Source organism: Molothrus ater, chromosome 1, assembly GCF_012460135.2.
Source record: "Molothrus ater isolate BHLD 08-10-18 breed brown headed cowbird chromosome 1, BPBGC_Mater_1.1, whole genome shotgun sequence".
NCBI lineage: Eukaryota > Metazoa > Chordata > Aves > Passeriformes > Icteridae > Molothrus > Molothrus ater.
In genome coordinates, this window is record NC_050478.2 from 33,770,338 (window position 1) to 33,787,062 (window position 16,725).

The 16,725-nt window shown below is 41.0% G+C and overlaps 1 protein-coding gene across 2 annotated transcripts in view; it reads left to right on the forward strand.

Annotated features, from left to right (window-relative positions):
- The first annotated feature begins 675 nt into the window (after window positions 1-675).
- SNX10 (sorting nexin 10) overlaps window positions 676-16,725 on the forward strand; it is a 31,754-nt gene continuing 15,704 nt past the window's right edge. The window contains exons 1-2 of one of the 2 annotated variants that reach the window (XM_036402223.2): window positions 676-771; window positions 13,001-13,056. In XM_036402223.2, coding sequence (XP_036258116.1) covers window positions 13,033-13,056 — 24 coding nt within the window. In that variant the 5' untranslated portion in view covers window positions 676-771; window positions 13,001-13,032. Of the gene's footprint in view, window positions 772-13,000; window positions 13,057-16,257; window positions 16,385-16,725 lie in introns of those variants that run through there. The other variant, XM_036402231.2, reaches the window with a different exon arrangement.

Below are 16,725 nucleotides of genomic sequence, written 5' to 3' on the forward strand. Positions count from 1 at the left end.
AGGAATTTCCCAACTTCTTGGCAAGATAAGTCTTGGAAAAGAGAAGCAAATCATGCTTCATGTCTACAGGGAGTTACATGCACAAGTTTGCTGCGTAGTGTTTGGCTCTAGATCTTTGTATCATAGCTTGCTAAATCTCTACATAGAAATTAAGAATAGAAACACCTTTCATAAGCATTCTTCTTCCCCAGCTTGGAGGTGGAAAAAAAGAGAAGAAACCCAGAAGAATCCTTGATTAGTATGTTTACAAAACATTCATGTTTTGTATATAGACACTGAAAGACAGGAAGGCAAAAATAAAAAGCTTGTCATGCCACTTCATTGGTGGCTGCAGGTGTGACCTCTCCACCCACAGAAGGTAGACTGCCATCACGATTTCCTTGTTGGCAAAAGCTCCAACTGAATTGCTGAGAGCTTGGTCAACAGCTCTCTGTGCTTTTAAAATCAAGCATCTGTGGGAGGGAAGGAAGAAGCAGAGAGACTGCAAAGGCAGCTTGGAGCTGAAACCACTTGCAGCAGCCCTGGCACAGACAAGCCCTCATGGCTGAAGATGTTGCAGAAGGAGCAGGGTCTCCTGAGGAATCCATTCACACTGCACATAACACCAAAGTGCTGCCTGTGTAGCATCCAGAGGTTTGGGCACGGGTCAGTGGCCTGATATGTGTGACTGCTGCCTTTTCAGGTGACTGTCCAGAGGGATCCAGAACACTTGTGTGAGGCTGGCACATGACCTACAGTCGATCCACCCTCTTCTTGAGCAGCACCTGAAGAGTAAGTAGGACACTATGAGCTTTCACAAAGACACAAACATCTAAGTTTAGCTGTCTGAATCTACTTGTCCAGATTTCTGTAGAAAAGGTGGAACAGTGGGAGTTCTGATGGAACATAATCCAATGATGAAATCACAAATGGTTCTGCAATTCCCACACTGTTCCTCCAGGGATCTTCTTTCAACGTGGAGAAATTCAAACCAGTATTTGTCTTCTCAAGGCCTAATTAGTGACATGTCTTCGCAGAATCCTTAAATATCCTCAGGGGCTCCTGGTTTCACTTTCCTTTCTGATTTTGTTGGGCCTGTTCTCCACAGAGAAAGGAGCCCACATGGTCTGCCAGCCCTTGTGCTGGCCCTTGACTTGCTTCCTGGTGTGCTTACTCCTTCAGTACTTCTGATACAGACATAACTAACATACATACTGCATTCTTGCTTGTTTTCTGCTGCTTTGCTGAAAGTCTGCAGTTAAACAGGATATGTCTCTGGATTGATGCTGTGCAGGTGTTGCTCAAGGTGTCTGCAGTACAGCAGCACTGCACATTGTCCCACTGGCACCTCAGTGTGACTTATGTCAAACTGTCTCCCAGTATGGCAGGTAATTTCAGCAATAGATATGAACCTTGAAAAAATTATTACAAAAAGCATCACTCTGTGGGCCTGGCCCAAAAGGAAGTACTTGAAGGACTGAAGGGAGTTCCTCTTTGCTCCAGCATCTTTATGTGCGTGGTGTTACAGACTGTCACAGAGCTGAGGGGCAGGATGCACACCATCAACTTCCATTTGTTTGAGAATGGGTAAACAAAGAATCATTTCATTATGGATCTTCCCTCTTGTGCATAAAAAGAGGAAGCCAATTACCCTTCATGCCTATATTTTGTGCTGTGGAGGAATTTCTGTTTCCTGATATTGTACGAATTTGAGGTTTAAGAAAATTACTTCTTCCTTTCCCTTTCTTCTCTACCAGAGATGTCTAGGAAGATGCACTCACTTATAGCTAAAACTATGTTTCAAAGCCAAATGTTCTACTCCTGTAATAAAGCATCTATTTTTACTGTAGAATTGACAATGAGTAATTTACTCTGACCTCTGTTTGTGTGCTGCCCACGCATCCTTCCAGTTCCTGCTCCTCCTTTCCCTCAGGGAGGCCCTAGCTGCTCACCTACCTTGCTTCTTGTGTACAGCAGCAGTCACCAGGTTATAAGTTCTGCCTTCTATTAGTCTCATTGTTTTAATTGTGTAATGGTGATGTGTGGTTTTAAATTAGTCATAACTTTAGCTTCTGTTTTAATGAGATCTTCAGTTGTCTTCCCAGAGGGGAAGGCTTTGTTTTCTCAAGAGCAGTATGTCTTTTCCCAGAAGAAATGAATTTCTACTAATGACATATGAAAAGGTGAGGTGGCAGTGGAGGAGTTGGGGAGTGATTATGGGGAGAAGGGACATATCTGCAAGTCTCAGGCACTGAAGAACATCTTGATAATACCAGAGCCTATGACGTGCCAGGCACTTGTGTATAAATAGTCACGTTGGCACACAGTGTCATTGCAATCGTGCTTTGAGAACAGCTGAGTCCAACAGCCTTGTCTCTCATGCACAGCCCAAAGACACCCTCACATGTCTTCAGGCATGTGAAATAATAAGAGTGATGTTTAATGGCTGAGACACGAGTTGTTGAGCTCCCCAAGGATGTAGGACTACGTGGCATTTGTTAGATCTGTCTGGCCACTGGTTGCAGGTATGACTGTTTGGAGTTGGGGAGGGAGGAAGGCAAATGACTCATCCCAGATGAGAGAAAGCCCCTTGTCTCCCCCTCTCTGGGTGGATGAAGAGGAATCACAGAATATGCTGAGTTGGAAGATCTGCTTGACATGCTGGTTGGGAAAAAGATGTCAACAGTAGGTATGTAATCCAGTGCTAAACCTTAGAGTAGAAATGCAAGATCCTCTCCCAGCTGAGGTCTTTTTTTGTGAGCTTTCCACAGCTGAATTACAGGGGTTTAATGCAAACCATGGTAGGTTGGTGTTAATAGTCCAGGTCAGCTTGCAAAGAAAATATCTTGATTTTCTCAGGAAAACATCAATATTTGCACCAAACCTTGTAACTAAGGCAAAATAACCATGAAGATAATTTGAAGTCCTGTGGACTATCTTTAAGAAAACATAAGGCAATCTTTAGGCTTCAGTCAGACTGGGAAAATAATATCCTATGCTACAGCATATGTGCATAAGCAATGATTTTCTATCAAAAAAGGATTCTTTTTCTCACAGATTTCCAGAGTCACAGATCCTTTGGACCAAGGCGACTTGTACACATTAAATATCTTTTCTTTGAGCAAACCTATTGGTTTGCTTGAAAAAATAAGGCTTTGGGACTTACAGCATCTGAACAACACTGTGTAAACACTAGTTGACACTCCAGAATTATTTGACCACCTGAGAATCACTAGAGCTTCTGTCATTCCAACTTTGGGTGATAACTGACTTGTCCTAGACCATCTGAAATAGAAGTTTGTTAGCAGTATGGAAAAATCATGTGGGTTCATGTATATGATTGCCCTTGCACTGGGTTTCTAGCAAAGCTTAATTCTAAGGAGTGCTGCATTTTCTCTGTAGGCTTGGCTAAGCTAGATAACTTTCCAACCTTAAATAGCTTTATTCTCTCTTTAATGTAGATGAAATTCTGGGTTTCAGTGGTCAGTTAATAACTAGCTTTTATAATTACAAAAGTTGTATTGTTTTTAGTCTCGATGACCAAAACCTCTAACCATTTTCCTTCCTGTTCTCCTGCTAGAACAATAATACAGACCCTGTCAAGGATAGTACTATCTTTACAGAGTGCTTTCTGAGAATGTAAAAAACACTTGCTGTGCATAATGTGGTGCAGGATTTGAAACTCATCTATAAAGGGGAAAAGCATCCTCACTAATGGTTGTTTACCTCTCCGGTGGCACTGAGTGACCTAATTGTGTCAGTTCTGCAGAAAAATTACTATCAGTGAGGTCTAGGCTGGATACCTGCAGTGGGGCTTCCCTCTGTGGGCTTCCAGCTGCAGGGGGGTGTGGTAGCTGGTACCTTCTACTCCTGCTTGGTCTGGGCCCTTGGTTTCATTGAGGTGCTGTGATTGTGGTTTTGTTCTGAGATCTGGGCCAAAAAGCAATATCACTGCAACTTCACTATGTTTCTACAAACCAGTAGGGCTGGGGAGGATCTCTTGATGGTTATCAGATCCTACCAGCCATGTGATGGACATTTGGTATGGGTTTAACTGTAAGACCGCAAAGTAGGAGTTCTTATACATCCATTCATAATGTGTAGGTTTCAGCTGGTTTAGTTAAAGGTGTGGTTGTATGAATTGATACTTGTTCTGTTTTAAGACTGGATTGTGCTTTTTTTGGCCTGAAGTAAATTAAACCTAACAGGTAACAAAAAGAATAGGACTGGGCCTGTTGCAAGTGTTGCAAAAGAAAAGGACTTCTGGGACATTGTTTATGACTATAAATTATTTCAACTGGTAACTTTGTATGCATTTTCTCATAGTATTTGCCTCTGAAGTGCTTACAGGCAGAAAACAGTTTGGGACTTCCAAAACTTTAGTGTATATATTCTGTGTTTAAAGACAGTGACTAATAAATGAACTTGGAATAAGCATTATTTAACACAAACCAGTTTCCTCTCGGTCCACTGTTTTCCCATAGGCTTGCCATACAGATCTCTGCATTCTGCTCATTTCAGCAGCACCTACTCTGTGAGTGTGAAATCTTTCTCCTACTGAAGGCAGAAGTTATTTTTCAGAGTACTTAGTGGTCTACTTGAATTCATTGTTGGAAAAATATCACATGGGTTTGGGCACTGTGAAAGCAAGCTGTAAGGCTTACTTGTCCTGCAAGCGCTGTTTTCTACGTTTGCTTCTCTTACCACTTTATCTTGAGCAATGTTTGTTCCAGGCTGACCAGCAACTTCTTTGACTTGGCTGTGATGGCAGAGCAGCCAAGTGCTGCTTTTCTTCTCTCCCTCCCATTTTTGCGTGTTTGCTATGCCTCCTGCTCTTCTCTCACAACTTCATAAAGAAGTTTGCCACATCATAGGTGAGCTTCTTGTGCCAGAAACTGGCCAAAAGCTGATATCAATTTTATAAAGTCAGGGTACAGCAGTGGGGTGAAAGCAATAAAAATCACATCTTAATGTTCAGTAGACACAAAATAAATGAGACGTAGAAAATCCAGCTATATGGATGAATCACTGATTTTCAGCTTGTTTTTCTTACTGGTCAGTCTCATGAAAAGTTTCTCCTGCCAAACGCTATTTGTTTTTTAGAATTGCCTGCTTTAGTAATAAGTAACACTGTTCAGAAGCTCTTTGCTTCCGAGATACTGTTTTCATGCCACTGGCACAGTCTAGCATCTAGAAAGGTAACAAAGCCTGTTGAACAAGTGAACCGCCCAGTCAAATTCACTGTTAATACATTCTTTAATGGTTAATTTGATGGCTGATAGACCCAGCCCACAAAGTAGTGCAATATGTGGCTGCAGGTACACAAATGTGACAACAGTAAGATTTTGTGTCAGTGATGGGCCATCTGATGCATTCTTCAGGGGAAGAGAGCCTGAATAGTAAATTGCCATAGTATGAAAGACTGGATATCTGATCCAGCTGCACTGTTGTAATGATCTGCCATGGGCTTGGTCAACTTAAAAAGACACAAGAGACGCAACAGTTTGAAGAGTGTTGATCAGAATGCTTTGTGGGCACACTATATTGACTGCAGTATTTCCTGTCTTACCCACTGTCTTAAGCTGCAGTTATACAGACTACTCAGGATCAGTCTGTCTCAGGATGTTATTGCTTAGATGTTCATTTCATTTTTTACTATATCTGTGCTGGGTCTTTCCCAGCCATCTCCCCACACCCATGTTATGAGACTGGGACTTCTAATTCTGTGGTTGCAGCCAAAACTATAACTTTTGCTTTACTTTCCTCTCTTGGCACAAGACCAAACACTAACACTTCCTGGATTGGAACAGGTAACACATCACAAAAATAGATGCTTTGATAGCATAAGGAAGTCTGCAGTAGGAAAAGAGCTAAGCTAGAACATGTAGTGCTAAGGAACAGCAATTCAAGCAGCAGACAAAAATTGTATCATAAATTAAAATATTTTGAAATAAGCAAAAAGTGAGAAATTTCTGGTACATGCGATTCAAAGTGTTCCAGCGGGTAAGTCAGGAAGGAAGGGGTCAGGTGATGGCAGCCTCTGCATCTGAGAGACAGAGAAGGAAATGTAGTGATAAGACTGCATAGTATTTGCTGACTTTTGCTCTGCTTACTCAGCTGCAAAGATACAGCTTCCATCAGCCATTCTTTTCCTGTGATAAGTAAAAATTAATTATTACAGAGATACCTTGAGAAAGATACTATTTTTAAGGCAACTTAATTTTATTTTATGCAATGAAATACTTAAGTCCTGAGAAAAACGTGTTTTTTGAAAGAAAGACATATACATTCTCTGAACCTTCCTTCAGAAGCATTTAATATTTTTCTTAGGAATTTAATCTATGTTCTGAAATGCTGAGACATTAGTCTCTTTACAACCCCCCACCTTGTTGGTTTCTAAAAGCAACAGCTGTCTGATGTGTTGTTTGTAACTTGCATCATGTATAAAATACCTAGGGGTGGTTTATCTGTCTATGTTGGTGTGCCTTGTAAGATCTCTGTATGGTTTATGCACAGTGTGTACGTCCTCACTCATCACCTCTGCAACTGAACAGAACTGTCGCTTGCAAAGTACACAGTGCTATTCAGCAAGTGGTTTAGCCTGGAAATTACTTGCTTCTTTCCCTTCTCAGAGGTAGTTTCAGTACCAGTGGTGTGCCTGTTCTGTGTAAGTATTAGTAAGAAGCCTTGATCCAGTGTTTTCCATGTTGAGTACAGCTGTAAAGATGGTTGATTTGCCAGCTTGCCAAGGTTGCTGTTTCTTCTGAAATTGATTTCTCCTAGCTCAAGGAATCTCAAAAGCTCCTTGAAGCAAGCTCACTTCCTGAAACTTTACCTTGAAGGTCACCAGTGCTTCCTTCAAAGACTGCCTTCTCTCTCAACCTTCTGAAAATGCCCTAGCAACAAAACCTATGATTATGTATGGCACAAAAATAATTTTGCATAGTTTAATCTACTTCTTATGCACCATAAAAATTGGAAAGAGTAACAAAGGCAGGCTCCCATGGCAGACCAGCTTGATAGGCTGCCTGGAAGACACAGGAGCTAGAGCTGCAGGAAAGTTCTGAGTGGTCCTCTGGTTGTCTGCAGAAGTAATGGCAAGCATTAGCCCTGAGGAATAAATAATTACCAGCTCTGGCATGTACTGTTTTTTTCAGTGACTTGACCCCCAATTACTGTTCTGTAGTTGTTACCTAAAATCCCAAGATCAGTGTTAGCCTTACCAGTAGCTTCCATTAAGAGAAAACCATAGCAATCCTCTGAATCAGCAACCCACTGAAACCGCAGAATATCCATGAAGTCCTTTGGTTGTGTGTATATCTGCAATTTGAGCCTGAAAAAGAAAAAAACAAAACAAACAAAACCCCCTTCCCCCCAGAAACCAAACCAACCCATCAGCAACAGCAAAAAGAGAATGGGGAAACATCTGAATAGCTCTCTCCTACTCTGAACAGATTTCTTAGTACTTCTTCCTTGTTTGTCTTTAGGCTTTTAAAGGTTTCAGAAGGGCTTGGCACTTAAGTCATACTGCTGTCCAGCAATATTGTATTAACTTGAAGCAATTGAAAGCGTGGTATAATACCACTGTAATTGGAAGTCTGTGACCCACACCTGACACTGTAATCCTTGTGATGTATTTATTTTGGAGGGCAGAGGGAAATTAGTATTTTTCATTAACTTTTTGATTGCCAAGTTCCTCTGAAACAAATGAAAATTTCTTATATATTGTCTTTTTTTTTTTTCATTTAATGATCTAGATTCATCCTTCTGGTAAAGCATGTTTTACTAGCCAGCAAGATTGCAGGACAAGGAAGTGGCTGACTGGGGAGAAATGCTAATGTAATGGTTAAGGAGAAACTGTCTTATACCTCATGGCCATAAAAAAGTGTTTAGAAATTCCATAGGAAGGAGTAGTTAACTAAGCATCTTGGCAACAGTGCCTGGGAATTTCATTCACAAAGGCATGATATTTGGCAGTGCCTTTCTACATTGCATTGTGGTGGAAAGGAAGGTGTATGAATTCTGTCAGTGGTTTGGAAAGCTCCCATTCTTTTAAATAGCATAAGTGTGCTTATTTTTTTCTCAGCAGTGAAGTGATTGTGCTTCTACTGTGGTACAACACTAATGAAACTGGTACTTTGATCCTGGGAAATGAGAAGGATTTGCTCCAGGAGTACTTAATTTTGTGGACTTCACTAAGCAAGCTGCAGACCCCTGACTGTTGTGTGGAGTGTTGTGTAGAGATGAAAATGCTCATGACGTTCATACTCTTTTCACTTTTGACCAACAGATCCTTACAGTAATTTGCTTAAGGGCAAGGCAAATAACCATCAGGATAGATGAAAGGAGGAAATGTGCTCTGTGACCTGCACAGTCTGGAGTTTCAGTCCTCACGATCTGGTTCATGGACAGTGAGGAGCAGAAGTGAACTCAAGGGTCTGATCAGTTCAGTTGGGTTGACCCCAGGTGTTTAGTGGAACAGGTGAAGTAGAAAGCATTAGTTTATGCTGAGTTTGAGTTATTCTGGATCGACTGAAAGTCCCTGCTTGAGGAGCAGCATCTGAATAAGATTTTTCCCATCAACAAGAGCAGAAATTCTGTGATAGCCATGTATCTGATTGCTGTAAATGCCAAGCTGTGTTAGGATGTGGTCAGTTTGGCAACACAAAATGGTGTGTTTTTATAGGTTGAGGGGTTTTTTGAGCTCTCCAGAGCTTAATTATTCTTCTAGTCTCTTAATTACTCTTCTTGTTCCTCCCAGTTCCACCATCACCCCTGCCTGTGTATTTTCCTTACAAATCCACACAGACTGCTTGCCTTTCAGGAACGTAGTGTGGCCAGGTGCACATGGGCATGTTCTTTGACAGTGAGCTCCATGTATGGATGCAGCTGAACTTTCTACAGGCCGTAAATGAAAATAATTATGACTTTGTTTGAGTCTTAAGGTGAGCAAAACACAAAATGCAGGAAAGACTTGTAAGCATTTAGAGATTCAATTTTTCTCTCTTTCTTGGTCATATTGAAGCCTTGAATTAAAGTTTCACTTGACACTGATCAAATGGGAGCAACCCTGAAAGCACAGCTGAGGACTTTGCTTATGACTGGACAGTACTTTGAATCATCACCAAGGTCTAAAACTAAATCACACTTCCCCATTAAAGCCTGAAGATGTTCATTTAGTTATATGATTAGAAATAACCAAAGGTGGGTTGGTGGATGGGTGGATGGATGGATGGATGGATGGATGGATGGATGGATGGATGGATGGATGGATGGATGGATGAGCTGACTGCTAGCATTTATCCTTGAGAGGAAACACTGGCCACATGGGATGCATGAGCACTCCAGAGCTGATAAGGATATTTTATAGGTCACTGCCCAGTAATGAGTGAAATTGTAAAATTTCAGTGCAGCTAAATACGGCTACTGGTGAGGCAGCCAGGAGGGCTTGCATTTGTTCATGCTGTTCTTAGAGCAAGTTGATGTGGGTTTTGTCTGCACCACTGCTTGAGTTTTCATCTTTCAGTGTGAGAACACTGGGGAGAAATCACTTCCTCCTTCAGGAGCAGTCCATCTACATGATAAAAGGGTATATCCCTAGTAATGTTAGATTATCTGTTTTAATTTAGATTTTAAAATAGAAACTAATCTCTAAAATATGAAATAAAATATAATACTTGATATTATTTATCTATTACCCTTAAGAAGAGCACTGCAGTTTATCTGTTTTCCCTAAGAAAAGTACTGCAGTACTTGTGGTTTTTTCCTCCCTCTTCTTCCTGGTTCTTTTTCAGGCACAGGAAGTATGGCAATTCATCCTATGTAATCTTTTTGCTTTTGAGTGGTTGCTGTTAGCAGCTGTGGAGCTGTTCCCTGGCAGTTTTGTTGGTTATGCAATTAAGAGCCATAAAAAATACGTACTGCAAGAAGCAGTTGATGTAGTATATGAAACTAATAAAAAAAAGAGAAGTTTTCAGACTGATAATGGATCAGAAGCAGAACAAAAACTTACTCAAAGCAATGTGGGGGGGTTTTCTCACTCTCAGCAGAAAGTGTTTTATCAAAACTACAGACCAACCACTGGCTTTTTTGATTCTATTTCCCAGCACTTGTTCATTTCCCTGTCAGAGGAAATTTTGCTTAGAGTAAAAAGACCAAAAGCCTTCTGTTTGTTTTCTGATGGCTGTTTTTCTCCATCACTGGTATTTTGGGTAGTTTTTTTCTCAAGATACAAAGATAACTTCTTAAGCAGAAGTTTCACTCACTTCACTGTGCGTTCTGCTTCGCTGGTTTCTCTGTGTGTTACAGACGTCCCCAAATGTATATCTTGCTACCAGACAGAATATTGCATTAAGTATATTTGCAAGTGGCTGAAGCATGACTGGGTGATCTCACTGAAATCAGTGAAAAATGGCAGTCTTGGGGGGCTTGCATTTCCATTATTGATTTTTTTTTCCCTAATTACTAGATAAAAAACTGATGTATTTTAAATATTTTAGGAAGCTTTTTGGTGTTGAAATATTAATTTTTTGCCATTAAATATTTAAAATTCTGGTGGCTGTTTGGAGTTCAATCTGTTCTTGCTGACCTGTACCAACACATAACTCGGTCATTAGAAAAACAGATGACAGAATGAAACATGCTATTTCAGCCTTGTCATTCGCTAACAGCGTTAGGAATGAGATATTTTGGGCTTGCATAATTTCTCACTTGAATCAGCTTAGAGGCAGGGGAGAAACACACTGCAGAATTTGATGGAATAAAGATACATAACTGGAAAAAAAAATTTGCATTGCCATCTTGAAAAAAAACCACGGCACATTCAAACAAGAAAGGGGGGAAAATTACATCAAACTGCATAGGTGTACAGCTATACTCAGTGGGGAGAGATAGCAGAAAAATCTTCTTCAAACAGCCCGAGCCCAACATAGCTGGTTTTTTGTCTGTACTCAGCACTTGTGAGGCTGCAACTCGAGTCCTGTGTCCAGTTCTGTGTCCCTCACTTGTGAAGGACATTGAGGTGCTGGAGCCCATCCAGAGAAGGGCAGGGAGCTGGGAAGGATCTGGAGACTGAGTCCTACGAGGGGCAGCTGAGGGAGCTGTGGGTGTTCAGCCTGGAGAAAAGGAGGCTCCGGGGAGGCCTTATTGCTCTCTACAAGTGCCTGAAAGGAGGCTGTAGCTGCCTGGGGATCAGCCTGCTCTCCAGGCAGCCAGCGACAGTACAAGAGGACATGGACTCAAGCTGTGCCAAGGAAAGCTCAGGTTGGACCTCAGGAAGAATTTCTTCACAGAAAGGAAGTTGTTAAGCATTGGAATAGGGTTGGTGGTGGAGACATCATGGAGGTGTTCAGGCAACAGCTATACATGGGCCATGGTCTAGTAGACAAGGTGTTGGTCAGTCAAAGGTTGGACTTGATGATCTTGGAGACAGCTTAAATGATTATGCAATTCCATGAAAATCCTGTGATGTGTTCTGGTGCCCTCCAATTATCTCCCTAAAAGGAAAGTTTCTAACATACATTTGCATTAACAGTAGTTAGCCCCAGTGAGCCAATTTTTTACTCTCACCTTGCAGAGAGGCTTGACACTACTGAGCCTGTGCAGCAAGAAGTGTTTGAGTGCTCTTCTATAACTTCAACTCGGAACATACATGCTAGTTAAGCATATATAAATGGAGTTTTTAAAAACAATAGTATTTGAGTGTTTTTTTGATATTCCTACTTTATCAGTACCGTTCTAGCTATAGAAGTGAAATGATGGCCTTATCTTTATGGAAATGGAACTGTACAATGGCACCCTTTAGGAAGAAGTCTTATGTATGGTCATTTTTATTTAGAAACAGAGTATCCTATTTTGATATGACTGACCCTATAGAAACTTGACAACAGAGTGTTTGTTCCAGAATAACTTCCTGGTCAAAGAAATGTATGTGTGCTTATCTTTGTGCTCTATTTTATTAAAATGGGTGGGGTTTGTTATTTGAAAGTGTTTGTGAGAGGCATTGGGCAGGGGTGGGGTGTTCAGCACTCCTTGGCTGGGCTTGACATAAATATGTAGTTGTATAATAACAAGAGCAGCCTGCTTCAAGCTGCTCAAGCTCTGTATCACTAAACAGGAGGTGGTGTGTATATAACCTGGCAAGTAAATAAAGCTGTCCTGCTCTTCCCATGTGGGTACCTGTCCTGAGCATATTGTCCAGTTTATTGGACTGCAGACACAGTCAAGAATTTTTTGAGATTTTCAGTGAAAGAGTAGATTTGAAATGTAAGTTAATGACAGGATGTTTCTGTTTGATTATCCCCTCCATGCAGGGAGGGGATAATCAGGGTCTGATTATCCCCTCCCTGCATGGAGGTTTAAAAACACAGATGCTGTGAAATTTAGCCTGAGTTTTAGCTCTCCTGAAGGATCCAAGCAGTTTGCTTCTCCAGTTCTCTGAGTTTGAGGAAGATGGTTAAGATGGGCACTCGATTCTTTTGACTCAGATGTTACAGGGTCTCTGGACTTCAGCTGCAGTCCCACAGACTTGTTCTTGGGGACTTCTTCTTGTGAATACTGACCTTTACTCTAGGGGTGCAAAAGCATAGGTATCTTTTCTGGCCGTGGATCATCACTTACCCTTGTTCTTGGGCACCTGGGAGTGAGGCCCAGGCAGCACTGCCTCGGCTGTGTTTGTGCACTGGGAGTGCTGGCTCAGCGCAGCTGTGGGAGGTGGATGCAAGGATGAACCCTGAGCTGGCTCTTGGAGCAGAGAAGAAAAGCACTGACTTCCAGAGATGAACTGGACTGTCAAGTATGACAAATATATAGAGGAGGGGACTAGCCCAGTGCTTCTAAAAAGGGATTATTTTAAAAATGAATAAATTCTGAGATACAGGTAATGCAGTGTGTTTTCTGCCATATATGGCACTAAGCCTGGCTTTTTCCACTGTCTGCTAATAAAAGGCAAAAGTGATAATGACCTTTAAATAACTACTAAGTACCAATCTGATGTCTATTCTGTTTGTTTTTTTTTTTTCAGGTTGATTTTTTTTTTACTACAAACCAGTGAAGATGACGCCAAAACATGAAAAACAGGTAAGTGGTATCTAAGCTTTAATAAAAAAGGATTCAAGTTGTGGATTGAATTTTGTTACGATTCACATGGATCAGGGAAGACTGGTTGTATTCTTCATACTTTTAGTTGCCAGGATACAGAATATTCTGGAATGATGCAGTACCTGTTCCTTCTGTTAAAATCTGATAGAAGAATCAGATATTCATTCAGAGTAAGTGACTGTGCACAAAGGGCTCAGACACTGAGACAGGAGAGAAGGATTTGGATGGAGTCTTCTTTTATCAGTTTTAGATATTTTATAGGGACAATGGTTGGATCTGGATCTGAGCTCTGATTACCAGCTGCATGGACCACAAGAATCCTATTTGCATGTTCTATTCTGCTCAGTCCAATGATTCAACAAATTATTTTGTCTCAGCTCTTATTTTCTTATCAGCCTTACTACACAGCATGCATGGAGTGAAGATGCCAGCATCCACAGCATGAAAAGTCCCATGTCCTTTGTGGCTGATCCTTTTACTAACAGGCAACCTGATGGGATATGCTATTTTTCTTGGAAGCTTTGTGGAAAATTACTCTTCAGGGGTTATTGACTAATCACATGTATAATAGGAGCACAAGCTCATCACCTGATACAGTTCTGAGCACAGACATTTGAATTAAAATGCAGCTGAAATGACTAAATACAAATAGTCAACCAATGTGAGATTGTTTTTATTCCTCCTTCTTGTGGTAGATTTTTCCCTCATATTAAAAATAGATATTTCCATGTCAGATTTCCTATTTTCCTAGTAGGAAAATGTTAAGAGATTTCTGAGAAAGGCACATTTTTTGTGATCAAATTCTGTATAGGAAGGCTTCTGCCTTATGCTTTTCTCTGAGGAATCCATAGCATTATGCAGAAATATATCCAAGAAAAGAGAGAAGGGGAAGAAAAAAAGAACCAGAAAAATTAGAAAGATTTATTGTGATTGCTTCAGCTGCCTTTATGGGTTGTTTTTCCTTTTGAGGCAAATCCAAATGGAACATTTTGTTTTTCCATGCTTGTGTCTATGTGACCTCAGTGCTGTCCTTATAGTCTCCTGTCAACACTCATGTTCTTTACATAGATCTGTAATCATGAGGGAGTAGGTGTAATCCAGGTTTGGGTGTCACTTGGGCTGTTTTGTCATTTATGTGTGACCCTATCTACTTGGACTGCTCCTGGCCTTGAGGACAGGGTAGCAAAATACCACCAGTGTCATGCTTAAACTGGCTGGTTTAGCCAGGAATTAAAAGGCACATGCAGCCAGAGAAACTGCTCTGCAATTCCTGCTTGTTAAGTAGTTCTGACTGCTTTTGGGGCAGGTTTGAAGATTCTGACAATTCATGAGCATGTTTAGGTCAGCATGGCTGCTGGACTCCATATCAAAGCTATAGCTTTAGCAGTTTGGACAGAAAATTGTTTGCCTCTGAATGTAGTAGTTTCCAGAGAGAAGGAATAAATGGAGATGCCACATCTTCCAGTACCTTTCTTTTGAGTATATACTGTTTCCAGTGCAAGAGGCCTCCTTGCCCAAGCCTGGACACTTTTAACAGCACATTTTCTTGAGAGAATTGTTGCTCTGAAGTGTTACAGGACACATATTCTTGAATGCATTGATATAAATGCATGTATTGTGCCCCTCAATTAAAAAAAAAACAACAACACAACCAAGAAAAAAAAAAAGAAAACTGAAAATGTGTGTAGTGTGACATAATAGCTAGATAAATCTGCAGTTCTGGAAAAACCAAGCAGCACTAGGCAATGGGGGGAGACACCTTGTACAGGATTGCAGCTGGCAAAAGTAAAAAGTCCCTGAAACCTTGGCTGTCTTTGTACTGAATCTCCCACGTTGTACAGCTGGAGTGCAGTTTTGTGACAGATGATTAAGTTAGTCTTCAAGTGGTCTGTGGGAGGGAGAGGTCAGCATCACCTCCCCCAGGTGAGCAGTGCCTTACTTGAGAAAAGACATATCTATTGAGAGTGTCCTCAGTTTTATAGCAAAACAGGGAGGGAGTGGGATACATAGAGAGGAGAAAGGCAGTTATTACCCAGTATTGCTGTAATCTCCTGGTTGTTTGTGACCAGTGAATGCAGGATGCACTGAGCATATAACAGCATTCTCACAGAGGAGTGAGTATTCTGCCATCCAACTCTGCTTGGACCATAACATAGCCTGTTTGTGAATACTGACCTTTACTCTAGGGATGCAAAAGCATAGGTATCTTTTCTGCAGCGGATCATCACTTACACTGGGTAGTTAGGTCTGCTTTGATTAGAGCAATGCTCTTTTTCAGTGGGATCTTGTATTCTGGAGAAGAGTTAAAGGTCAAGAGAAGGAACAGTCTCCACGTGCAATGCCACTGTTTCAGAGCAACAAAATCTGTAATGGGAATAACACTTCCTAGATTCAAGAGATGAATAGGGGAAGTAACCCTAAATCTTGAGAAAGGCTGTACATTTTTATTTTTCATTTCTAGTTGCTTACTGTTTATCTTGCTTCATTCTAAACTCAATATTGTCATATTTTTGGTAAATAAGGGGGGGAAAAAAGGAACACCCAGTCTTGTGTTGAAATCCTAGTGTTTCAAATCAAAGCTGACAGTGACTGTGTCTGAGGGCTGCATTTTGCTGAGGTGCTCTGCTGTTCTGTACATCATTTTTCCTCTTGGCTCAGTTCTTTACTGCTTAGACACTTCCTGCCACAGCATATACAGCAGGTCTCATTTCTTTGCTAGGTAGAGTCTGAAGGGTTTTAACTTGCTCCTTGTTGAAACTCAGTGACTAGTTAATTGCAAGTTAAAAGTGTACAGAAGTTTTCCAGTGCAAATTTTGTGGTCTGGAATGATTTGCAAAGTAAGCCATAGCTAACCAACAGCATATCCAGTAGCAACTTTTAATCACAATACTTTGGTAGTATAAAGGTTTGAAAAAGCATTTTACTTCAAAGACTGTTTTGTTGCTGTACAAAGGAGAAGGTTATGGAAGGTTATTTGGAAATGGGGTAATTTGGGGAACCTGGACAAAAGGAAAGTCAACAAGAAGCTGATACAGCAGTAGATGAGAGGAAGGAGGCTGAGGTCAGGTTATAAGCAGGCTGCCTGAGGTTGTGACTCCTGTGCTGCAGCAGTTGAACAGAAAATGAGTGCAGTGTCCTGTTCGAAGCTTCTTGGCATAATTTCTCTTCTTTCACTTGCAGGACTGATGCATTCAGTGCCCAGCAAAGGAAAGAAAATAGGTTGAGAAGTGGTTGCAGCTTTGGAGAAGATTGGGACACAGGGAAATAGGAATTTGGGGAAGACAAAACCTTGTGACGTAAAAAGATGGTACAGTGGTCTGAAAGTCTGCTCTATCTATCTACCTACCTATCTATCTAACTACCTACCTATGTATGGTAAATACTACAGGCAGGTGGAGAAAAACAACCCAAAAAAATGGTGTCCTCTCCTGTGTTCAACACATTGCTGAATATCTTCTCTGAAGCTGAAATAACTTCCTCATAAGGCCTTACTAGTGTTTTTGTAAAAGTAAAGGCATGATCCTCAGCTGGTAGAAATGATTAAAGCTCTGATCATTCGTTCCTCTTGTGTCATGCTGGCATGGGGTTAAAAAGCTGCGGGGGAGAATTGGCCCTCTGGTACTCTTCAGGGATGAAAGAAGCAGCAGA